This window comes from Mycteria americana, chromosome 9 (genome assembly GCF_035582795.1).
Source record: "Mycteria americana isolate JAX WOST 10 ecotype Jacksonville Zoo and Gardens chromosome 9, USCA_MyAme_1.0, whole genome shotgun sequence".
Lineage (NCBI taxonomy): Eukaryota > Metazoa > Chordata > Aves > Ciconiiformes > Ciconiidae > Mycteria > Mycteria americana.
In genome coordinates, this window is record NC_134373.1 from 38,518,616 (window position 1) to 38,544,619 (window position 26,004).

Here is a 26,004-nt window from a genome sequence, read left to right on the forward strand (position 1 = left end):
TTTGTAGGTTGAAATTTGCCTCTGATTATCACTGAGCACAAGTCACTTTTCTTGGGCTCACTACAAGACGGGTGAGTCAACTGGACACACTGAGCAGGGTCCTAGTATTTTATACTGAGGAATGGCTATGTCAGCAGAGGTATCTATCTTACAGTACTTCATCCCCACTAACTCGAAAAATAAACAACCAATAGGTTCATGGGGTAAGGGGGGACTTCTTTCATTTCCAGGCACTGCACAATGAGGTTTTGTTTCAACAGTAAAGCTCCTTAAAATCACAGTAATACAAATTACGCACTGTCATTATCACTTCTGTTTTCTAGTAATATGCTTCACGCATCGTAAGATTGTTATAAAATAAATTATTTTGAAGTTGTAATTCTAAAGATAATGTTTAAATTTATCTTATAGGGATAAATTACAGTAATTGTGTTATATACTTAAGTATGGTAAACCTTTATTGACATTTTTTACTCTATAAAGTCAAGTGATTATCAAATTTTCACTTAATAAAGTTTATTGAAATAAAATATGTATTTTGGGAAATAATTTTTTTACTTACTTTCAATTAGCACTTTTCTGCCAGCCCAGTTGTCTTTAATAACTTGTATATTTCCAAAGTGTGCATCACTGAAGAATATGCGATTCGTACCTCTTCCTTTCAGACTGTAGTCAAAAGCAAGAGCTATTACATTTTTGAAGTACTCTGGATTTTCATATGGCCTTACTGGTGAATTTAAGTTGGTTTCATCTGAAAGATGTATACTTTTTAATATTGTCCTTCCTGAGTACAACAGGTAACCTTCATGTCTCAGGCAAGTAATTCCATCTTCTGCAAGATAGCCATGTGCACAAGCACATGTTCTCCGTGCATTTCCCCGATAAAGGCAAAGTTGATGACATCCACCATTATTCTTGGCACAAACATTAGTACCTGTAAAAAAACAAAAAACAAAAAAATCTATCTTTTATAATATTACACTTAGCTAACTTAAATCAAAACATAATTTTATGTATTCTAAGAATTCTTCTCTTAAAACCGTTTCTACAATATTGACAAGTAAAACAAAGGCCGAAATAGTAAAGAATGTAACTTTAACCACAATCTAAAGATAATTTTAAAGAATATAATTAATCAGCAAATATAATTAATGTCCTTTCGAATTCACAAAAGTATATATTTTATTAATAGAAAGTGATTAAATGGGTTATTCCTCCATAATTAGCTGAAGACTTAGAGACTGTTTCAAGTGCTTTGAAAGATTTTCTTTTTTTTTTTTTAAAACACCTGTTACTGGCAAAAAGTCAGATTTAGATACCACCAGCATACAGTACTGTTTTTAGACAATTTCTATCCAAATGAAAACATATATATTGACAGGTACAAAACTGTGTCAATCCAGTTCCCTGTTTTTAATAAAGGCATTTCCTAACGTTTTGTTCTAATTTTCCTTTAAAACCTGACTTTGAAAACTTACTCCCTGACAAATGCATACCATTAAGAAATCATTGTCAAATTAGTAACTTCAGTGACTTAAACTACACTTGTTGCAAGCAATATTTAAAATTACAGTAATTGTCAATAATTAGGAGCTATTTTCCTTTGTCTTTTTTTGGACTATGTATGAATTACTCTTACAGTTAGTTTAGATAATTTAGTTTCTGTTTCTGACAGCACTTTCCATGTAAACAACTCAGCTCTTTGAATATAGTCATTTTCCCATTTCTGAAAGTTTTCCACATAGTGAAGGAGAAGAAAACATTTTAAATAGACTGTTTTCAGCTAGGAAACAATAATAATTGTTGGGGTATATGTAGTGTCTGAAAGTACTGTTGATTGCATTGTCTAACTGCTACATATCAAGCTGAAGATAATTTTAATAAAAAATAATGCAGGATGAGAGTTAATTTGCTCTTCAAATTAGAAACGTTGAATTTTGTGTTCCTAGGCAAAGTTACATGAAACCTATTCCTCTATAGTAAAAACATTCAGATATTTAGCTGCATACTTTTACATTTGGTTTGTTTTAAAGATTTTTTTAAAGTTTTATTAGGCTAGAAAAGTTAATATCTGTTTGGAAGGATGAGAGGTTGAGAAGAGAAAGGAAAATATGTGAAAAAGATCCTCAAGCTTCTAAAATCTCTCTTTGAAAACTTCAATGCTTCCACAGTTCACCAGCTGTAAATATCTTTTCAAATGACCAATTCTGAAATCAGCGTAGTTAGGGCATGTCCTTGCACACATGTAAAATAGCACTGAAGGATAGGAATCCGCACGGGAAAAGCACTGCAGGACTGGCTCATCAGAAAGGGTAAAACAGGTGTTTGAAAAAAAAGCATTAAACACAATCAGCACACGTTCTTGGTTTTGTGTTTGGGGTTCTCTTCTGTTTTCTTTAGGGTTTTTTGTTTGGTTGGTTTAATAATAGAAGGTCAGGATGCTAGCTAATTACATTTTTTTAAAAAATAGCATTAACTACTTCTAGTTCAATGAACTTAAAAATATATATATAATAGTGTGATATAGAAAAACATTCCAAAAACATTTTTCACCTGTTTTTTCCCTTTTGTCTTCCTGGCTCACTGACAGCCCCTCCCAAAGACATTAACCATTTGTACCCTAGTAAAATTTGAAAAACGTATTAAAAAATCATTCAGTTATGTTTTTCAAACTAACATAAAAATATTTTTAGCCTCAGTAACCGTTTCTCTTATTCCTAACGTGATCAAATCTTTAAAGCTATCAATAAAAATCATTACATGTAAAGAAGCATTTTTTAATCCAATTGTTCTATTTTCCTAAGACTATAATATAAAGCACCCCTTCCAAGCAAGCAGACATTAACTATTTCTAGCCTAGTTAAAAGAAACGATAAATTTCTGTGTGGATTTTATTTTTATCCACAAAATATGATGCCCACAGTACTCTGAAATTACATGCAGAAATTCTTAGTAAAATTAATATGCATATGTTTGCAAAGTAATTTTTTTCAAAACTATTTAAAATTCCCTTGGGAAAAAAAAAAATTGAAAAGACAGTTTTTCTTATTGATTCTTAAGTTGCCTTCTTTCAAAATGCAGATTTATTTTACATGTCATATTTAATGCAGTTATTTAGGGAAGAGGTATATAAAAGAAACAGGATCTTCGGGTATGTAATGCTGTGATTAAAGCAACTTTTGAGAGCTAACAACACCAGAGAAATATTTGTAGTAAAAAGTTTATCTTGTATTACAGTAAAATTTTTTTCCTCTCTTTCTGAGTACATTTGTAGAAAATTTTGTCTGGATTGCCTGGTAGCAGTTTGTTCTGAGGAAATCATCATCATTTTCGTAGACTTGTAACCACCTTTGCTCACTGAAACAAGTTTTTCAAGGTCTCTTCAAACCCAGAATTTTAGGAGGAAAAAGATAGCTAAAAGCAAGATTATTCTTAGTCAGGTAGTGGAGAATAAAATTTAACCATTGATACCATAAATCACCGAGAGTATATGATAACTTTTGTCTCTTGAATTTGCTAAACAATTTTAATACAAAGAAAATCCAATTATTTACAAGGTCTCTTCCCACATATAAAAAACTAGGACTCAAAACCAAGTAATTTCAGAAAATAAATGTTTGAGACACAGAGGCTGGGAATTTCTAGCTGTGGAAAAACATTCTGGTTTGCTTTCCAACAGAAATCTGAGACTGCCTGAGAATACTGCTCTTTAAAGCACAGTTCAAGGTCCCTCTCATTCCTAAGACTGTTTTTTTTGTTTTGTTTTGTTTTTTTAAAAAAACCCTTGCTTTAAAAAAAAAAAAAAAACAACCAACCAAAACCCACCAAACCTGGAATGATAGGAAGTGTTTTGGTTTTAGATTTTCTCCTTAAAACACTCAGAAGAATTTTAGTAGAATTTGTACTACATGTTTTCTTTAGCACATTAATTTTAGCTTAAAAAAAATACTTCAAGGGTAAAAAGTGGAGATAAAATCAGTGATTACTTAACTTTGGTATGCTTTAATATACATAAAAAGTAGCAGGTGATATTAAAACAATTAATAGCATCCTTAAGAACAGCCAACCTTTCTCTCGTGCTCTATTAAAGACTTTCACTTCCTTCAGGTTTATTCCAAGGCCAGTCCTCATGGTCACAGCATCCGTGGCCTCATTCTTGTGGCCTCTTCTAATAGAGCCATTTGCATGTGCTCTGCCAAAAAAGTTGAAGATGTCTCATCAACAATCCTCAACTAATTCACACCAAACAAATGACTGAAGGGCAGTGGAGAGTTCACCTAACAGAAGGTGAAGAAACCTGTTCTCACCTATGACACTGATATGCTTTAGCTTTCAGCATCAGAAATGTCCTTTCTTTGGAAATTGCATAGCTTTCTGCGATCCATTCTGTGACCTTGCTAAGGAATGGCTAATCCTACAAAGGTGAAGCACCTGGCACTGAAATAACATTTTGAGACTCAAATACTTATGAAAAATAAATTACCTGTCAGACCAGTAGATGTAAGCTCCAAACACCGCGACTGAAAACATATCCACATTGCTCCCTGACAGCACAATCTCCCGATTCCCTCCACTCTCAAGGTCAATTCTTTCTATCTTGTCGGTACGAGCATCACACCAATATAATTTATTTTCCTAAAGATTAATTTTAAAGGAAACATCAACAGTCTTGTCCAAGTATTTAATTAAGAGTTATTAAGATTACATCAAAGTGGAAGACCAGCTGTCTTTAATGAAACATAACAAATACTGTACATTTTAACATATACTGGAAGACAGAGGAACTAACCTCATAGTCGATGGAAATCCCATTAGGCCACGCAATCCCCAGGCTCACAAGCACAACCTTCTCAGACCCATCTAAGTGTGCCTTGCCTATGCAAGGAGTCTGTCCCCACTCTGTCCAAAATAAATACCTAAAATGTTGTAGAAATTACCAATTAAATTTAGCATCAAAATAAGAGTTGAAAATATGTAATACTGTACTTCAGTTGCAAACAAAATGCACCGTTACTGTTAAATAGGTATTTAAAAAACATAGAATCATAGAATCATTAAGGTTGGAAAAGACCTCTAAGATCCTCTAGTCCAATTGTCAACCCAACACCTCCATACCTACTAAACCATGTCCCAGAGTGCCACGTCTACACATTTTTTCAACTCCTCCAGGGATGGTGACTCCACCACCTCTCTGGGCAGCCCCTTCCATTGCTTCACCACCCTTTCAGTAGAGAAATTTTTCCTCATATCCAATCTAAACCTCTCCTGACGCAACTTGAGGCCATTTCCTCTTGTCCTATTGCTAGCTACTTGGGAGAAGAGACCGACCCCCACCTCGCTACAACCTCCTTTCAGGGAGTTGTAGAGAGCGATGAGGTCTCCCCTCAGCCTCCTTTTCTCCAGGCTAAACAACCCCAGGTCCCTCAGCCGCTCCCCATCAGCCTTGTGCTCCAGACCCTTCCCCAGCTTCGTTGCCCTCCTCTGGACATGCTCCAGCACCTCAATGTCCCTCTTGTAGTGGGGGGCCCAAAACTGAACACAGTATTCGAGGTGCGGCCTCACCGGTGCTGAGTACAGGGGCACAATCACTTCCCTATTCCTGCTGGCCATGCTATTCCTGATACAAGCCAGGATGCTGTTGGCTTTCTTGGCCACCTGGGCACACTGCTGGCTCATATTCAGGCAGCTGTCAACCAGCACCCCCACGTCCTTTTCTGCCCGGCAGCTTTCCAGCCGCTCTTCCCCAAGCCTGTAGCGTTGCATGGGGTTGTTGTGACCCAAGTGCAGGACCCGGCACTTGGCCTTGTTGAACCTCATACAGTTGACCTCGGCCCATCGATCCAGCCTGTCCAGGTCCCTCTGCAGAGCCTGCCTACACTCGAGCAGATCAACACTCCTGCACAACTTGGTGTCATCTGCAAACTTACTGAGGGTGCACTCGATCCCCTCGTCCAGATCATTGATAAAGATATTAAACAAGACTGGCCCCAATACTGAGCCCTGGGGAACACCGCTTGTGACCGGCCACCAACTGGAGTTAACTCCATTCACCACAACTCTCTGGGCTCGGCCATCCAGCCAATTTTTTACCCAGCGAAGACTACACCCGCCTAAGCCATGAGCCACCAGCTTCTCTAGGAGAATGCTCTGGGAGACAGTGTCAACGACTTTAGTAAAGTCCACATAGATAACATCCACAGCCTTTCCCTCATCCACTAGGCGGATCACCTGGTCGTAGAAGGAGATCAGGTTGGGTCAAGCAGGACCTGCCTTTCATGAACCCATGCTGGCTGGGCCTGATCCTCTGGTTGACCTGGACATGCCTGTTGAGCACACTCAAGATGAACCGCTCCATAATTTTCCCCGGTACCGAGGCCAGGCTGACAGGCCTGTAGTTCCCCGGATCCTCCTTCTGGCCCTTCTTGTAGATGGGTGTCACATTGGCAAGCCTCCAGTCAACTGGGACCTCCCCAGTTAACCAGGACTGCTGATAAATGATGGAGAGTGGCTTGGCAAGCTCCTCCACCAGCTCCGTCAGTACTCTTGGGTGGATCCCATCCAGCCTCATAGACTTGTGAGTGTCCAGGTGGTGCAGCAGGTCGTTAACTGCTTCCTCCTGGATTATGGGGGGTTTATTCTGCTCCCCGTCCGTCTTCCAGCTCAGGGGGGTGAATACCCTGGGGATAACCGGTCTGACTATTAAAGACGAAGGCAAAGAAGGTATTAAGTACCTCAGCCTTTTCCTCATCCTTGGTGGCAATGTTCCCCCCTGCATCCAATAAAGGAGGGAGATTCTCCTTGGCTCTCTTTTTGTTGTTAATGTATTTGTAAAAACATTTTTTATTATCTCTTACAACAGTGGCCAGATTGAATTCTAGCTGGGCTTTTGCTTTTCTAATTTTCTCTGTGCATGACTTCACGAGATCCCTGTACTCTTCTTAAGTTGTCTGCTCCTTCATCCAAAAGTGGTAAACTCTCCTTTTTCTCCTGAGTCCTAGCAAAAGCTCCCTGTTCAGCCAGGCCGGTCATCTTCCCTGCTGGTTCGTCTTACGGCACATGGGGACAGCCTGCTCCTGTGCCTTTAAGACTTCCTTCTTGAAGAATGCCCAACCTTCCGGGACCCCTTTGCCCTTCAGGACTGTCTCCCAAGGGACTCTCTCAACCAGTGTCCTGAACAGGCCAAAGTCTGCCCTCCAGAAGTCCATGATAGTGGTTTTGCTCACCCCCCTCCTTACTTCGCCACGAATCAAGAACTCTGTCATATCATGGTCGCCAAGCCCAAGATGGCCTCCAACCACCACATCTCCCACCAGTCCTTCTCTGTAAACAGCAGGTCAAGCGAGGCACCTCCCCTGGTAGGCTCACTCACCAGCTGTGTCAGGAAGTTGTCTTCCACACCGTCCAGGAACCTCACCTCCTAGACTGTTTCCTCTCTACTGTGTTTTATTTCCAGCAGACGTCTGGTAAGTTGAAGTTCCCCATGAGAACAAGGGCTAGTGATAGTGAGACTTCTGCCAGCTGCTTATAGAATACTTCATCCGCCTCTTCATCCTGGTTGGGTGGTCTATAACAGACACCCAGCAGGATATCTGCCTTGTTGGCCTTCCCCCTCATCCTTACCCATAAGCACTCGACCTTATCATCATAATCGCAGAGTTCTACACAATTGAAATATTCCCTAACATACAGAGCCACCCCACTGCCTCTCCTTCCTTGCCTATCCCTTCTGAAGAGTTTATAGCCATTCATTGCAGCACTCCAGTTAAAGAGAGTCATCCCACCACGTTTCTGTGATGGCGACTGAGTCACAGCTATCCTGCTGCACAACGGCTTCCAGCTCCTCCTGTCTATGGAGGAGACATGATAAGGCTTATGTCTCTAAATAATCTCAAGAGATTAAATGTATCATAATACTTGTTTCATAGAACACTTTGTTGAGAGATTTTTTGCAAATGATATGTATGAAGTAATTCCTAAAACTGTATTCGATCAGTCAATATGCAATTCTATTCCTTAAAGAATTCAGCTTTGTGCTTGGAAAAATAAAAGCAAATTAGAAAAAATTGCTACTGGAACAGAAGCTCTCGCATCTAATTACTAACAAATGTTGTGATAATACAATAGATGTATGTCTAACTTAAAAATGTTTTAAATATGAAGCAGCGAGGAGCACTGTGAGAAATGGTAAAGCAAAGGGATTTTATTTGGGAAGATAATATTTCTCCTATTCTCCCTAATGCTCATGGGAAGAATCTGCATCTTACTTATCTAATTTTACATTACTGCATACTTACTGGCACAGTAACCACTATTTCGGAATAAGATGCTAGGTCAAACTTCTGCCTTGACCTCCTACTTCTCAATCTGTTGCTTTAGGTATAGCAAAATGAGGCCAGTTAATCTACACAGAGCACTTCCTTTACTGAACAGTAACCTACAGAATAGCTTTAAGTAAATGTCTACAAATACATATACGTATATATATTTGTGTTAAAATATAGTATAAACGCACACACAAAAATCATATATATATTCTGAGCAAGACGTCTCTTTCTAAGATAACATAATTGAGGTCTAGCATATTACTAATTGCCTGAAGAGAAGCATTTTCATAGCAAATATTCATGAGAACACACTGAAACATTGTTTATTGATACGCTGTACACAAAGTGAACAGAACATACAAAACCATTCTCCACTGTTTTTCTCTGTGTGGCATGTATGTATCAGTCTGTTTTTAAAGATTACAGAAGTCTTCTGTGCATTACTTACCAGTTCTACCCCTGAGTCTGCTGATATCATTATACCAATCTGTTGTTAAATAGCTATATTTGATTGGATGACTGCAGAGACATGAAATAAAGAGGGATAAAAATGGGACAAGGGAGAACAAATATGGATCCTATAATTAGTTTATCAAATTTAGCTGCTGAAAGAATGTCCCCCTTACTTTGGCTCTAATTGTAGGGCTTTCTGGCTGTAGCAAAACCGAATTGGTTCTCATACTTCTTGATATAACAAACAGTAATATGAATACTAACTATAAAACTTATACTATATTAGGAAATTGAACTGCCACATTAACTAAATTAAAAGTATGTTTTAGAAATGTTAAATTAGACAGTAATAACCAGGTGGATATCAGCAATCACTGCTTAAGTTTAATACAACTTTAACCAGATTACTAACAGCACCTCTAAACAGAACTGAATTAGCTTTCAGGCATCCAGTCAGAGGTACTTCTTAACACAAGGTATCAACTAAATGTTGACTACAGAAAGGCAGGCATTCAATACACTTGAATTAAACATTCTGTGCTCTTTCCTTAGACTAGTTACTCTGAGAAAACAAAACAAAACAAAACAAAACCCAACATAATTAGCAGGTCAAATGAATCTAGAATTCTCCAAAGAAAATCCTGAATAGCTGCCAAAAGTGTCAGGCAAGTTACTTAATACTCTCTTAGAGCATTAATGATTATAAATATATTTATCTGTAAAGTTACATAAACTATTAACTAGTTTAGAAAAACTTGGTCTTCCCATATCTTCCCAAAAAGTCTGGAAAGTACTATCTAAAATACTTGTTTCCCAGACGTTTGTAGGTAGCAATATGCTACTGACACATTTGGTGTATATACTGCAATGTTAGAATAACTACAACTCAACTTATTTCGGAACTATCCCATATATAATTTACATAGCTGATACGGGGATGCAAGTGGCAGAAATTTGATGCTGGCCTAGAATCAATTTTCAAAAACTTATTTGGAAAAAATTAATTCAGAGTTTAAATTCCCCACCCCAAACCTTAAACACAAATGAAATTCATGAAATGTTTTTGAAGGAGTATCTTCAAAGTCTAAGAATTATTTCAGTATTACCATAACTCCGTATTTCAATCACAATTCTGAGCTTGATCAGAAAACTATTCTTTAATGGGTGTGCAGGGGGGGGAAGTCAGCCAAGTGTATGTTATATGAATAAGTATAGCTGATGAGGGACAAAGACACTCCTTTGCAGGACTACGCATTCTTAACTTTTTCCTTAGTAACAATAAATAATGTTACCAACCAGCTGAATGCTGGCTTCTTCATATCTTGGTATAACTGGCAGATTCAGCGAGATCTAATAACTGCTATTTTCCTCTCCATTCTTGAGCTGTCAACTCAAGCTTCAAAAGAAATGAAGAATGTGAAGTCAGGGCAAGGGGAGGGAAGAATACCTTTGAAAGTTTTGCCTCGTAAAGGGAAAGAGATATGACAATAACGCAGAGGGTAAAAAGGCCTTAATCTTCCCACAGAAAGGTATACCTGTACTTCACTAGCAAAACATTGCTATCCTTCTCATGAAGAAACTTTGACTGGAGACATCTCAAGATATCATTTTGTGGCACAGTAGTAAAAAGAGAGAGATGAAGCTCACCTACTTTCACAGAAGATACACCGTTCTACCAGACATGTAAAACAATTACTAATCTGTGGTCCTCTCATCCTCCCATATTTTCTTAAGCATTCTAAACACATCCAAAAACTAACTATAAAACTCAACAAGATCAAAACATCTAAGGAATGTTTCACAACTGAATTCATTTCTACATTTAACATTTATCTTCTTTACTGTTTTCTGTTTCAAGTGCAAAAATTTAAACTCCTCCAAATTACATTTTACCCACATTTTATTAATATCTGCTTTTTGGTGGCATTACACTACTCTATTTTAAGACCTAAGAAGACGGTTCAGTGGCATGTCTAAATATCCGTTAACTTCAAAGCAGGACATGTTTGTTTCCAAAGAATCTTGTTAATATTGTTGGCTATTATTTCATCTGCTTATGTGCACACATCATTTCAGTAAAATAAAACCAGGAACTGTTGAGTCAGAAAGCATCATGTGAAAATATTGCCATTAAAATAAAAAAAATCCACAGTTTAGTAAAAAAACAACTTTTCCATCGATAGCAGTATTAAATATTATTCTGTCAAGGGTTCTGCATTTACTCTTCCCTATAGCAATTGTTAAATGCTGGATCTCAGCTAGAACCCATCTTCCTTCTCCAAATACTGCAGAAGAGTTGATTACACTTTTTACAATTTCTAGTTGAAAAGAATGGATTTTATTTATATAATTCATATTATTTTAATATCTAAGTATTCTCCAGAGTAACTGCATCTGCTGCACTTAGTCCACATAGACTTCATGGGGGCTTTTTCTTTCCTTTGATTTAAGTAAGGGGTGAAAACCTATCTGCATATGTGTACAACAAATATATTATATACATGTTGAGGAAAATTACACTGTAAATTAACTATTGTTTTGAAGAAGTTTGGTCTACCCTTCTGGTCAGAAGAATTTTATCAGGCTTCTGTATACTTACTTCAAAAGGTTGGGGGTTTTTTTGTTGTTTTTGGTTTTTTTTTTTTTTTTTTTTAATTTTTTTTTCTAACAGAAGAGTACAGCTATTCTGGTATGTTAAAGACAAAAATATAATAATTAATTCAGCCAGATCCTGACTAGGATCTGGAGAAGATCCTACTCTGAAGAACAGTATTGATCCTAAACTGTTAGCAGATACTTCCAAGCAAGCAGTGGTGCTATATGAACACAGACGTAATGATTTGTGGCAAAAACTATTAAATTATGCAGAAAATAAAACCAGTTATTGCTTTGACCTTCATTCTTAAATATATTAAGTTGCAATGCTCTAGTCTGCAAAATACACAGATCAGCATGTCTAAATTCTCATAGAAGAAATCATGGCAAAGATCCAAATGGCATTTTGCATCACTGGTATCAATCTGGTCCCAGTGAGAAGTCAGAATTCTTCACTACTATGGCTGCGGACTCCTCTGAGTACAGAGACTGCTTTCCTGAAAATAGTGAGATACTGATTTGATTGAATCTGGGAAAAATGAGCTATACTGTCATCTCTGGCTTTGGGGGCAGGCAGTTGCTCAAATACTTCTTTAAGATTTTGATACATGCCGTTTAGCGCTTCCGTTTTAGCAGGGTAAGTGTAGCAGCTAAATCCACTGACTCTTGCTTATACGCCTTTTCCTCAGAAAGTACATTTCATATTCCCACGGAAAAACATGGGAATTCTTTGCAGAATTTCCTGCTTCTGTTTTAGTTGTAGCTCTGCTAACAATAGTTTTGGAGCTGGAAGGGGACAGAACGGTCTCTATTTCTGTTAATGCTGCAGTGTAGTCCCTACTCCCAGCAAACAGTTGGATGAATACAGATGTCATTTTTGACAACCCTTACGCTCTTACCCACGGCGCTTCATCTCACATTACTTTCAGCTACCCTGGGCAATCTCCTTGGTTGTTGTAGTGGGATGTTACATGATACTAGAATTTATAACAAACAGGGATTACACTGTTCTGTAATTTCATCATGACATCAAGGTCTTCATTAGCTAACGTGACTTCCTTGGATTTGCTGGAAACTTAAGAACAGATTTAAAGCATGCTTCCAAGCAATGTCTAAACTTCAGTTGAAATGACTGTCTTACAAAATGAAAACTGTTTTGCAAAGAAAGTACAGCATGTCATGTATACAGAGACCAATGAGAAAACTCACCATATGATAAGTATAACACTTCCTTCCACCTCTGCTTAATTACAGTGCAATAGTTTTCAATACAATCCTTTTGGGTTTTATTAAGTGCTTATCCATTAGAACAAAGGCCTCGATTTACTTATTTAAGAGCTGCAGGGCTAGCATGGAAAATTTCAAAGAAATGCAAGTAGCCATAGTCATGTTACCCTTTTTCTGGGTGTACCGCAATAGATCTTGGCTGGTCCAAACCCTGGGATATAATTACATATCGGAATGAGCCGTTGAGCCTGGCAACTTCAATTAAGTTGAAGCCATGATCCGTCCAATAGATGTTACCTAGGAAAAATACCTTGAAGTTACTGGAAAAAGAAAGACTACTTGAAAAGTATTTAAATCTTAAGTGCGTAAGTTAGGACCAGAAACTACCTGCTGTCTTTTAACTTAAATGTACCTTATATTTGTAATTTCTAGTCCTATTCAGCCTTCTGTTTTAAAGTATAAACTTGTATTCGTGGTTGTCACCATTGAGACTGTCCATCTAAGAAATAGTGTTAAAATATATTTAAATAATTTTTCTGTCTATAGTAAAACTGAAAAAAACAGTGGTGGTATCTTCAGGAAAAAATATCTAGACATTTGGAATATTAGAAATCAGAGCTGAAAGCAAACCAAGTTACTTAGTCTTGAGCTGAAGACGCAAGAGTGTACTGTCAGAAATCATGACAATTCCTGAAGCAGATTAAGCCCTACCTGCTATCCAGTCCACTGCAATGCCTTCAACTCTTCCCAAACCATTTGTAACAATGTCTTCTTTCCATGTTTGGTCTCGTTTAGATCTGCTAATTTTGTTGAAACCCATGTCTGTCCAATAGATTGTATCATTTCCTGTAATATACATGGTAAGGATTCTTGGATTAATTCAGTCCCTTCAGTCCAAGTATCTACATCAGTAACTGTAAAAACTGCCAATTATAACTTTATTAGTGTGTCGCAGAGTAAATAAAAGAATGGTATCAACACTATCATCTTTAATTCCTTTTTCCTTTTTTTTTTAAAAATAATTAAAGTAGAAACTAGGTTTTCTACTGCTTGTTTAGTACTGCACATATAACACAATAGGGCCATGACAACAGATGGAAGCCACCACCCCTGTCAAGAATCAGACAATAAATATGTGGTCTTGCTTTGTTTTTTTTTTTTTTTCCTAATGGGATACCTGTTTGAAAATATTTTATTTTATTAATCACCATTCCAAAATATTTATAAGGTCTGAAAAACTACAGTGTAAAACTTCCTATACAGTCTTCTCCTTCAGTAATCATACAAATTGAAATTTGGCAGTACAAAAAAAATCTAACCAGTAAAAAAAAAAAGTTACATTTGAGAATGATATACTGATAAAAGAATAAAAAATTGACTATATCCACAGTTCATCTTTTATTTTAAATGTCCTGACAAGCTTTCACTAAGGGTCATTTTGGTGTTTTAAGGCATTTCAGCTGTCTTCCCTGCCATTCTGCTGCAGTTGGCTGTCCATAAGGCTGAAGAGAGGGACCACTAGAGTACAAACCTACTTTCACTGGCCATTTAAACTCATCAGCCAGGCTCAGAATTTGCAGTGGCCAAAGCACAGACATGTACTCCCCTCTGTTGCCGCAAAGTACCCTTGATAAAGACATGGGGCAAACAAAATGATGATGTCCCTCAAGCAGAATTCTCTGTATTTCCATTGACAGAGTTCTGAGTTAGCAACACAGCCATGCTGCAACCCACATTCTGGTTTCAAAGTTGTTAGTTGGGGACCTCCTGAGCGAGCTATTTTCTCTGGGGAAAATATTGCTCAGATATAAATAACTTTTTTTTCTTCTTCATTTTTTTCATACTTTATATGTCTGCTTTTCATTTCATAAGAGTGTGTATGCATATATATACATATTTTATATATTTCTGTATACAAATATATACATATTACATATATATATTTTTATATATATATATATATATATATATATATGAATAAAAAAATAAACAAAATTTATACAGATAAAAGTAAATTCCAAGACCAAAACAGTTTGGTATGCTCAAGAACCCTAGCCACACCACCTCTCATTTTGGCAAAATATATTTGGAAAAAATAGCATACAATAAAACAAATGACAAACTCTGACTTCAAGTATCCCAAACATATAGTTTGATTATCACATACTGGAGCCATGTATTTTGCTACCTATTTCGAATGAGTGCAAAAATTACACAGATCTTAACACTAGCTGCACATATATTCAACAATAAGATACTGATCTATGACTGTGTGCAGGTGTGTACCAAATACCCTTCAGTGGAATATGAGATACACAGAATTACTATGAAGTCTTATCTGAAAGTACATAGTTAATAAAAAAAAACATTGTATCTATTATGTTTACCAAGTGGATAAGACATTCTACAAGAGAAATTTATGTATTTCGTATTCCAATTTAATTTATCTCCATAAAAACAAACCACTTCATATTCATACTATGACCATTTAAGTCAGCCACATGAGCAACGATCTACATAACAGCTTAGAAACTCAGTCATAAGAACACAGAGATCTCTGTGGTTTCACTTCCATGACCAGATCTTAATGTATATAGCACAATTGACTTTGTAGTGCTGTTTTCCCACATTAAAGACTTAAATGACTATTTCTTAAAATAGTATTTTTCAGTAATCCAAAAATTCAAACAACTGAATTACCTGGATTTGCTTCCAGATAAGCACGTTAAAATACATCGTTACACACAACAACCATTAAAAGTCTATCTAAATCATTAATTTATTTTCTGTAAAATGCAGTATTTTGTGACACAGCTTTGTTTTGTTAATGATCTACATTTTTCCTTAATACACGCTATACCTGACCTGAGTATAAACAGGTAGAAAGCAACTACTGGTTATGTACATGTACAAAAAAGGATGGTGAGGACATACAAAATCACAGAGATCTTCAGATGTAACTTCAGACATATAAAAATACTTCCCAATAATAAAGGAAAACACATTTTCAAGACAAATATTACAGGGAATACTATTTTAACATCAGTTAAATTGGATTTTTATTTAGTTGGTTGTGTTCCTGTAAAATGACCAGATTTTTTAAGCAGAATGAATCTGTTCTACAAACAAAAATTATGGAAGTAGTTTTGGGACTGGAACTAATCAGGGAAACTCAATAATATTTGCTGTGTTGGAGGAAGTTCACAAAGCACATGCAGTTCACTGCTTCTAGAAAGTATCCTTAAAAGTAATTGCTAACAGCTTGAGTATGCAAAGATAATAATTACCCAACCTTACACTGATATTAAACCTCAGCTAACACATAATTTCCTTAAAATTCTCATATTCTTTTACAGTCCTGCACCTTACTTGCCTACATTTTGTATCCTGAATAAAATCTTCATTAAACATAGCTGTAAAATGCATTGACTATGACATTTTGATGTAATTGTTCAAAGATGCTGCAAGGCAAAAAAAAGACAGACCTTTTTTTTCCCTGAAGTACCGATAAAGGTTATTTATTCACACCAATGCAAAACTTTTCAGTCACTATGTTCTATGCATTACATTGGAGAATATTTTTTGATTTTCAGGTACTTCATGACAGCTTAAAAAAAAGAAAAATCTATATTCTTGTGCTCTACGGTGTGAAAATGTCCACAGAATTAATTTTCATTAAACTAATAAAGATCCCTCTGGGTTTCAAATACAGATAATACTACAACATTTGCTGAGTTTCAGTTTGCACTTGGATACGGATGGTATGATCCAAATGACAAATCGCTCTGATTTTATGGAGACAGCAATTTTTACGGGTTCCTTTCTGCTAATAATCAAAGTTGTCCATATCTCAATAAAACATAACATTCTCAATAGGACTCAATTGCTGAAGACCCATGCCATGCAGAACAAGCTAATAGGAATTCAGATTAAGCAATTGGCTTTTATTTTGTTGTAGTCTGTTCACTTATAAAAGCGGATGACATTTTCACAGATCTGTGTGTCAATGCTGTCTCTGTCACGTAGCACTATTAATATTATAATCACACAAACCTGTTTTATTTTCCCAATTACTCTGAAAAATAACAGAGAGAGAGATGAAAACTCCCTTCAGCATCTGGTTCCTGAAGTCAGTTCTGGCTTCAGACAGATGGAAAGAAGGCCTATACGCAATCTGGAGCCTTCAGTATCTATTTATCTATTCTATTGCTGGAATCCGAAGAGAAGAGAATTCCTACCTGGAAATGACAGTCACTACAAAATGGGAAACAACTGTCTGCAACTTTACCCAGCTTCTACAAGCATTTTCCTAAGTGTTGAACATTAGTAACCACGGCCTCACATTGACTCCTACAGTCCACAGGCAGCTTATCAGCAAACACTGAAAATTAATTCCATTTAATGCATTAGTATTTTGCCAATAAAATCCTGTAACTCAAAATTCAACACACAAAATATTTGCTGAATATTACCCCTTTTGCCAGGCCTTGTCAGCTTAGTCTGCGAATGTTCAAAATGCTTATTTCAACAAAGAGAGTAAAATCCATTCTCCTCCCACCTATACACACCTGTATGTACACCACAGATACAAATGCCTGGAGACACAATGATACAAAAGCCTGGAGGCAGAATGATACAAATGCCTGGAAGCATCTGTAAGAGGGAGACAGAAAATGGAGACAAAAGTGGGGAAAAATATGTGACAGAACACCTCTGGGTTCCCAGCTCCCACTAAGTTCAGCAAAACTCAATGAGGGGTTGGGAAGACTCCGCTTTTCACAGAGGCAAAATCTTGCAAATCTTAAGCTGTTTCTGAGATGACCTACTGCAGAACTGAAAGGGGCTCAGCAATAACACTGTATTCTTTCAAACCTATCAACAATTTTAACTATTACTCCACCTTTATGGAGGCTTTTTGGCACTAATGAAAACATTCAGGTAACCGCTGTGCATTGTTGTACTTGAAAAAGACAGAAATACTACTACTCATTAAGTAGTTTGTGCCCTCTAAGTCAGCAGGAGTTAAGATAGTGTCTCCTGATGAACAGGATCACCTTCTTGGAGACATAGTTCTACCCATCAATTTGAAGACCATCGTTCTGCAAATAAACATGATGTTCACAGAATCACAGAATCACAGAATCATATAGGTTGGAAAAGACCTTTAAGATCATCGAGTCCAACCATAAACCTAACACTGCCAAAAACCACCACTACACCATGTCTCTAAGTACCTCATCCAAACGTCCTTTAAATACCTCCAGGGATGGCGACTCAACCACTTCCCTGGGCAGTCTGTTCCAATGCTTGATAACCCTCTCGGTGAAGAAAAATTTCCTAATATCCAGTCTAAACCTCCCCTGGCGCAACTTGAGGCCATTTCCTCTTGTCCTATCACTTGTTACCTGGGAGAAGAGACCGACCCCCACCTCTCTACAACCTCCTTTCAGGTAGTTGTAGAGAGCGATGAGGTCTCCCCTCAGCCTCCTTTTCTCCGGGCTAAACAGTCCCAGCTCCCTCAGCCGCTCCTCATAAGACTTCTGCTCCAGACCCTTCACCAGCTTCGTTGCCCTTCTCTGGACACGCTCCAGTACCTCAATATCCCTCTTGTAGTGGGGGGCCCAAAACTGAACACAGTATTCGAGGTGCGGCCTCACCAGTGCCGAGTACAGGGGCACAATCACTTCCCTAGTCCTGCTGGCCACGCTATTTTTGATACAGGCCAGGATGCCATTGGCCTTCTTGGCCGCCTGGGCACACTGCTGGCTCATATTCAGGCGGCTGTCAACCAACACCCCCAGGTCCTTCTCTGCCAGGCAGCTTTCCAGCCACTCTTCCCCAAGCCTGTAGCGTTGCATGGGGTTGCTGTGGCCCAAGTGCAGGACCTTGCACTTGGCCTTGTTAAACCTCATACAATTCACCCCAGCCCATCGATCCAGCCTGTCCAGGTCCCTCTGCAGAGCCTGCCTACCCTCCAGCAGATCAACACTCCCACACAACTTGGTGTCGTCTGCAAACTTACTGAGAGTGCACTCGATCCCTTCGTCCAGATCATTGATAAAGATGTTAAACAGAACTGGCCCCAACACCGAGCCCTGGGGAACACCGCTTGTGACCGGCCGCCAACCGGAGTAAACTCCATTCACCACCACTCTCTGGGCCCGGCCGTCCAGCCAGTTCTTTACCCAGACTCAAGAAATGTTTACCCTCACTCAAGAAATGTTCACATTTCTTCAATACTTAGAATGCCCTTAATGTCTCAGACACAGTAGTGTTTCTCTGCCGTGCAAATTCTCCTCCAGCCAGACCAAGCTTAAGTACAGAGTACCTCCCACCATATGAAATAATGATTTAAACAAATGCAAACCAGATACTAAGGTAAAAAGTATGGTGAGCTTCCTGGATTCATGTCAAGAGGAAAAAACAATGGGCATTTGCCTGACATAACTGTGAAGAGGTCTTAGGCAGCAGGGAAGAATCAATGCCATTATCTTTAACAATACAGAAATGAAAGGCTACTAGGATCACACTCAGTTTTATAAACCTATGTCTTAAATAACACTGGCAACCCCACTCCCCAACAACCTCTAAAAAGTCCAAAGGTCAAAGATACTCTTGCAGTTCTTTAAATGAAAATTTAGAAGTATCAAGACATAGGGAGAAAAAAGGTGCATTTATCTTCTAGCCCTTTCATGTCTTCAAAAAATATTGCTGTAAGTCTTTTAACTATGATATGCTATACTACTAGCATATGTTAATGTATTTTAGCCACTTTGCATACCTAAACATTACTGAGAGTAGATCAGAATTTGGGAATGTTTCACGATTAAGAATGAAATGCAAGCAATAGTCACTAAGTGAAAAAAACCAAGATGAAATCTGCAAGTACCTCCACTTGCCTTCTGAATCATATTTGATGAACAAAGCTTTTAGGAATGAACTCAGAAAACTCAAGGTAAGGTATCAAAATGAGAAAAACAATTGCTTTTTAAGCTGAAAAGAAGTTGAAAGCTGTACCATAACTTTTTATGACACAGTATCCCCTTGTGATTTCACTGCTACAGAAGATTTACATTCATGTTTAGCAATGCATTTGTCACTGTCAATCGTATTCATGTTCCCCGTGCTGTAACTGATCATCATGCAAGTTGGCGAACCTCACTCAATTTCATCCTTCCTCCAATCTCGTTTTTACAAAAAGCTAAAAATTAGTACACTCATCTTATTCTTCCAAAATATTAATTTGACATTGACTAGTGAAGTCCAAACAAAGCTCTCTAAAGTAGAAGCTAGCATATCCTCTAAGTAGACTATGCGAAAAAAAAAAAAATCCCCAAAACAAAGAAAACACAAGATGCAAAATCCCCAATAAAATCCTAGTATTGGTATTTTGGAAAGAAAAGGTCAAATTTCAGATTTCTGTATTACACATCATAATTTTGTAAAGCTTGCACGACTTGAATTCAAACATGGTGGTTTTTAAGGTAAGTATAGTATAATAAAAAATATAATCCCTGGAAAAAACAACTGCATTGTCTTAGTACTCTCTGTCAAGAATATACGTAGCTACTACTTCTCTATCATTGCATATCTTTCCAGAAATAGATGAAAGAAGCTGTATCATAGTCTTTCCCATCTAAGATATGGGTATAAAGGCATTGGCTTTTAAGTGATTTTTATGTCTCAATAGACTCTGACAGAACTATACCTATGATACAAAGAAAGCTCTGAACATTAGCTGTCACTGATTCAAAAGCAAAATATACAATTATGCAGGCACTGTAAAATGTTATGTGAACTTGGAATTTTACTAGGCAGAGTAGAGGTACAAGAGCATCAGTGAAGGAGGCAGGCCAAAAGAAGAGAAGACTTCAACGAGTTTAACTCCTAACCTGTTAACAAAAGTTTAGTGATATTTGTGTGATGAAGTAGTCAAACAGAACAAGCAGAAAAAGGTCTGGTTTTATGAAGGCATATATTAACATATACTTAAGCAAAAACTTAGGATTTCTCAATGCTGAATTCCCAGGCAGAATTTATTTCAAAATGAAAAACAATGGAGTATGACAAAATAATTGTATGTTTCAGGAAGCCAGTGTCCATACATATATAAAATAGGTAACAATATTTTCTTTCTAAACTGCTAGTTTGTGAACTCAATAGGTAACAAAAACAGCTCATGAGAAAATCAGTTTAGAAGGAAGGCTGGTCAAAGAGCTAATGGGTTAAAAATATGGAGATACAAGATGTTTTCAGGTCACTACTTGGTCACAGATTTCTTATTGTCTGTAAACTAACTATAAATTCCTAATGCCTTTGAAGATATTCAGACACCTTTTAGTACCAGCGGGAGATGTGCCCAACTACTTTTCAGGATCTGATCCTTAATTTCTTTCCAGCTTCTTTCTGTATGCAAAACAGAAACCTCCTAATTTCACAGGAAATTTGTGAGGCCATCTACCTACTTATACACTGCAGTGGAAAGGTACGTAGAGTACTTAAGATGTTCTTCAGGCTGTTAGAGCATCCACTTCTAAAAGGAAGAAACAGATATGGAGTTGGCGTGTACACTTGCAGTGAAGTGGCCGAGCTTTACTGGACAGAAAGAAAACTATTCCACTCAGCTGTCAAAATCACCTGCTAGGTACAATATATAGGACTAAGAAAATTCAGTGGAAAGAATGTCATAACAGGAACAAGCTTTTTTCTACGAAACATGAACTAATTAAACCTGCTTTCCTACAGATTTATGACCACTTTCTCTAAAACCACCAGTTTTCTACTCAAATTCTCAGTGATGTCTCCACTGAAGAACAGCGGATAGCGTTCCTAGTGCAATCTACATATACATTGCTGTGGCAGGGGCACCCGCCCTGATGAAGACCAGGGGCATTAGGACCACTGTGTCCTTACTTTTCATGCCCTGACTTTCATGCTTTTATTTTATAAGCCTCGTTTCTAGTTAGTTTTCTGCTAAACAGTTTTGGTTCAAATAAAGTTTATTTTGTTTATCACCTGCCTAATTTGACTTTTCACACACCTTTGTGACAATAATACGTGTTTTTTCCATTTACTATAAATAATAAATAGCTAGAGGTTAACACTGCAACACACAATCAACTTCCAATTCTTTCAAATACAGTTGTAATTACTTAGAAGGTTTGAAAACTGGGGTTTTATTTTGTTTATAAGAATAGTATACAATATTTACCATACATACAATAAACTATACATAATATTTACCTGCATGGAAGTCTATGCCCACAGCAAATGAAGTTCCAGACACAGGCATTAAAGCATCCATTTTATCATTTGGATCAAGAGGAATTCCTCTAATTCCTTCATGAACAGAATACATAAGAAATGATTCAATACCTATGGTAAAAATAAAATAGCCAATGAGAGCAAAGTGGAGACTTTCCCAATTAACAAGACTTGAGGAATTAACAAGCACTAGACATAGTTTTCCAATACTGCTCCATAGTTTTCCAGAATGATAACTCCATCTCTTTGAAAAAACATCCATGAACTATTATGGTGTATTTCTAGTTAAATGATACATGCAGTCTTATAAAGAGAAGGGAATCACTGTCCATTTCAAGCATCACCTTAGAATTAAGTAATTCGCAGTAATGAAAATTAAAACTTAAGAAGAAAGTGTTTTTGAATTATGAGAAATTCAAGAATATTTTCAGTGCAGAGCTGCACTTTCTGTACATATTCAGCAAGAGACAATTTGAAAGAACTTGTGGAAAGCAGGACTCAAAACTGTAAATTGTCTTTTGAGGCATGGGATTCATCTCACCTCATTTAGTCATGCACACTTCCTTTAGACAATAGAGAGAAATACATAGTTTTAGTGAATAATACAGTTGATCCATTTTAAATGTCTACTTTTGTGTTAGATTATCACACTCCAGATGCACCTATTTCTATTAAGTAGGAAGAAATTCTACTGTGTAGGGGTCTTGTTATGTAGTCATTCCCACTTGAGATGAATCACACTTAACTGTTGACAACCAAAATTAGAACAAATACTTTGTTGCCCTAATCTGTTCAAATATCAGAACACTTCTAAGTTAAGGGAAATTATGCAGCGTGACGATACATAACTCATATTCTTGAAGAATTTTAAATACCGTACACAAAAAAGTTCCTTTTTCTTCACATCATTTCTTTGAAAATGTCTGTCTTTGTAAAGAGCTAGCTAGTAGAAGATCCTAAAAATGTGGACTGAAAAGTTTTGGGTAGAGAATTACAAAATTTTCTTCTAAGCAAGAAGAAATCTAGCTAGCAAAAGAAAAGAGCGATGCTAAACAAGTATACAGAATAGTACTTGTCAGATTTTCTCCATGAATATTCAAGACAGAATAAAAATGCTTTTGACTCATGATCTCTTTAATTGAAGGAAAATTTAATCATAAAAAGCTGTTATGATCTATCCAGACATAAAGGAGGAATACATTTCATATACACAACAACCACCAGTTTTACCTTAACCCACAACTGAAAGTTATAAATATCTGAAGAAATAATTGTAAAAGTAAAAATGACTATGGTAAAAAAAAAAACCCAAACACGTTAAGAACATATCATTGTCACATATGAAAAGCATTGAAGAATTAGAAAAGCCACATTTAGGTTGCTTAATTCTGCTTCCATGTATACTCTACTATTAACTAGATGAGCTAGCAATACCTCATAGGAATCACTAATATTAAATTTATAAAACTATAAGGCACTTTGACCATAAGGCTGTTTTGTATTATTCAGGCAAAAAGTAAGACTTTGGATGTAAGCTATGCTTTCATTTTTTTCCTGCTCAAATAGACAAAAGATTTAAAATAAAAAAAAAAAAAAATCTAAAAAAATCAGGCCTTAATTTTTATTAAGGGCAATACAATAAGAGGAGATACCCAACCTTTCAGATACTGTAGCCTATAATTTAGTTTAAAGTTAAGGTATATGACCTTGAACAAACATGTACTGCTATTAATGATGGCTAAAATGTCTGCTTTTCTGCTTACATTAAAAAAAAAAAAAACGTAAAGAATATTCCTCAGAGTTTCCACAAAAAGCTATGCAGAACTAAATAAAGAAATTAAAAGCTAAATTGAAATTCTGTCCTAACCACAATAGACATATCTCTGCTACTGCTTTAATAAACATATTAAGCATGGTGATTTAACTTAATATTAATGAAGAAAGCTTAGTTACTCATTACAGTGTTCCCCTAAAACTGAAGTTAGTTAAAATAGCTATTGAAAGCCATTTTACCTTTGCATGCCATGCGGTTTTTTTGAAGGTTGTAGCCTACTGTACACACACAAGTCCTGGTGCTTTCTGATGTTGGTAAACAAAGCTGGGAGCATCCACCGTTGTTTAACTGACAGGAATTGCTCCCTAGAACATGACGGGAGAAGAGACAAGAGGAAACAACATTTGAACAGTGCAATCCTGACAAAAATGAGTCCTGGCATCGATTTATTAATATTACCAAAAGCAAATTTTGTTCAGCTAACTTCTTTGAAACATTGACATATGCATAAAATAGTTTAGGCTATGCTACTATTCATATACTCTTCCATGCTTCACTCTTACAGTATTTTATCTGCACACTTAGAATAGTGGGGTTTTTCCTTAGAGTATTTTTTTTTTCAAATCACTCAGTTTTCTGCAGAAGGATCTGCTTATTTTAAAGTAAAAGCATATGATAAAACTGAAAATACTACATTAAGTTTGTGAGTAGCAATGCTGAAATCTCACTGACATTAGTCTAGAAGGTGTATCTTATTCTAGACCATGAGCAAATCATTGATTGTATTGTATTCATTCATCAAACGTTATATTAACCTCGTATCTTCATGAGCCACCGTTTTTACTATATTTAACATACGCTCCAATGTGATCTCATAGATCCATGCTCCTACTTCTTAATTAAAACAATATTTACTTTTAAGTAACAGATGAACAGTTTTTAATAAGATTTATAATAAACATTATACAGTACAATAAACACATCTCAGAAATTTGAAGCTTTATGAAGAAACATTTAAGTCTACTAAGACATTCAAGGAATTAAGTTGATTACAAGTTACCGAGCCCATATGAATCAGGGAGCTACTTGTCACATTTATTTTTGCATTCCTAATTTTGAAGTAGAAAGCGTTTCTTCATCTAAAATCATACACGTTTTCTAAATATCTAACCATACAAATGGAAAAGACAGGTGAGGTTTCAAAGTCTCAGGTATCCTAAGACAAAGTATGCAGTGAAATCTGTAAGTGCCCTCACTCACATTTGCTCTCATGTCTCTTTGATTTAATGAAACGCAAATCGCATACAAAATATGCAAAGATTCTTTTAAAAAACCGTGCAAGTGTAAAGCTGAATCCCATCTACAGTGTTTAATTCCTATATCCAAAACCTTGACATTGCTCTGTTAAAATATAGATCAGCAAGGTGACATTTCACTAGACAGCTTCAGGGCTCTCGTTACGGTTAAAGTTCAGTAGTACAAAAAGACAGAACTGTTCCTTTTCTTGACCTTTGTGCAATGGAAGACACATATTAATGCCACAGACACCAGATACTGCTAACATCTGGGCACTCCTGAGGCTATCTGTATGTCTCCATGCTAGGGAGTTCAAGCATTTTAAAATGATAGAAACATTACTGCATGCCTAAATTTTTATTACTTACTGTTCCACCACATTTAAAACTAAGGGCAAGACTGGCAAAGCACCTTTGGTGTTTCCTAGATTAGGTAAAATGGCAAGTGTTCCCAGAAGTGCTCAATATGGAGCTGAATTAATGCACTCCGTACATAGCTACTTGCTGTCCATCAGATATCAGACAGCTTAGCTCCAGCCTGCGTTCTTTTGGAAGCTTCTCCACAAAATAAAATAATTTGTTTCATGTAGGTCCCACCCTCATCACTTGCAGTGCAATCATCAACATTTTGAAAGTAGCTGGAATTAGAAATAATCTCTTTCTAAAGAATCTCCCAAATGTCTTCATCTCTGATCTCCAAATTCATAGAACTGTGTGCATGACCCTAAATTACACTTTTCATATTATCTTAGCTCCCACTTCGCCAACTAAGTTTTGGCAGTATTAGCCATATTCCCCCATTTTTCTGCTGTCTCACTTTTGATTTATACTACTGTCACTTCTGTCAATTTAGATGAATTAAACTGTCTTAAAACAAATAGATAATTAAAAATAATAATGAATTATGTCACAATACTTCACTTAAAATTTCAATAATTTGAGATGAGGTTCACAGACTGATTTTTTTTGACTAAAAATTTTAAACTTAGATTCTCTAAAAGAATGTCAAACTTTACTATAGTGTAAACTTCAGAAAACATCTGAAATTAAAATATATCAGGTATATACTAGA

At 36.6% G+C, this 26,004-nt stretch overlaps 1 protein-coding gene across 1 annotated transcript in view; it reads right to left on the minus strand.

The window, feature by feature from the left end:
- The window catches only part of LRP1B (LDL receptor related protein 1B), a 482,733-nt gene that overhangs the window by 178,700 nt on the left and 278,029 nt on the right, over window positions 1-26,004 (minus strand). Inside the window, exons 33-40 of the mRNA XM_075511235.1 lie at window positions 23,877-24,002; window positions 21,843-21,974; window positions 13,311-13,445; window positions 12,767-12,896; window positions 4,790-4,916; window positions 4,484-4,635; window positions 4,068-4,192; window positions 563-934 (exon numbers count right to left, since the gene is read on the minus strand). Coding sequence (XP_075367350.1) covers window positions 563-934; window positions 4,068-4,192; window positions 4,484-4,635; window positions 4,790-4,916; window positions 12,767-12,896; window positions 13,311-13,445; window positions 21,843-21,974; window positions 23,877-24,002 — 1,299 coding nt within the window. The remainder of the gene's footprint in view (window positions 1-562; window positions 935-4,067; window positions 4,193-4,483; window positions 4,636-4,789; window positions 4,917-12,766; window positions 12,897-13,310; window positions 13,446-21,842; window positions 21,975-23,876; window positions 24,003-26,004) is intronic.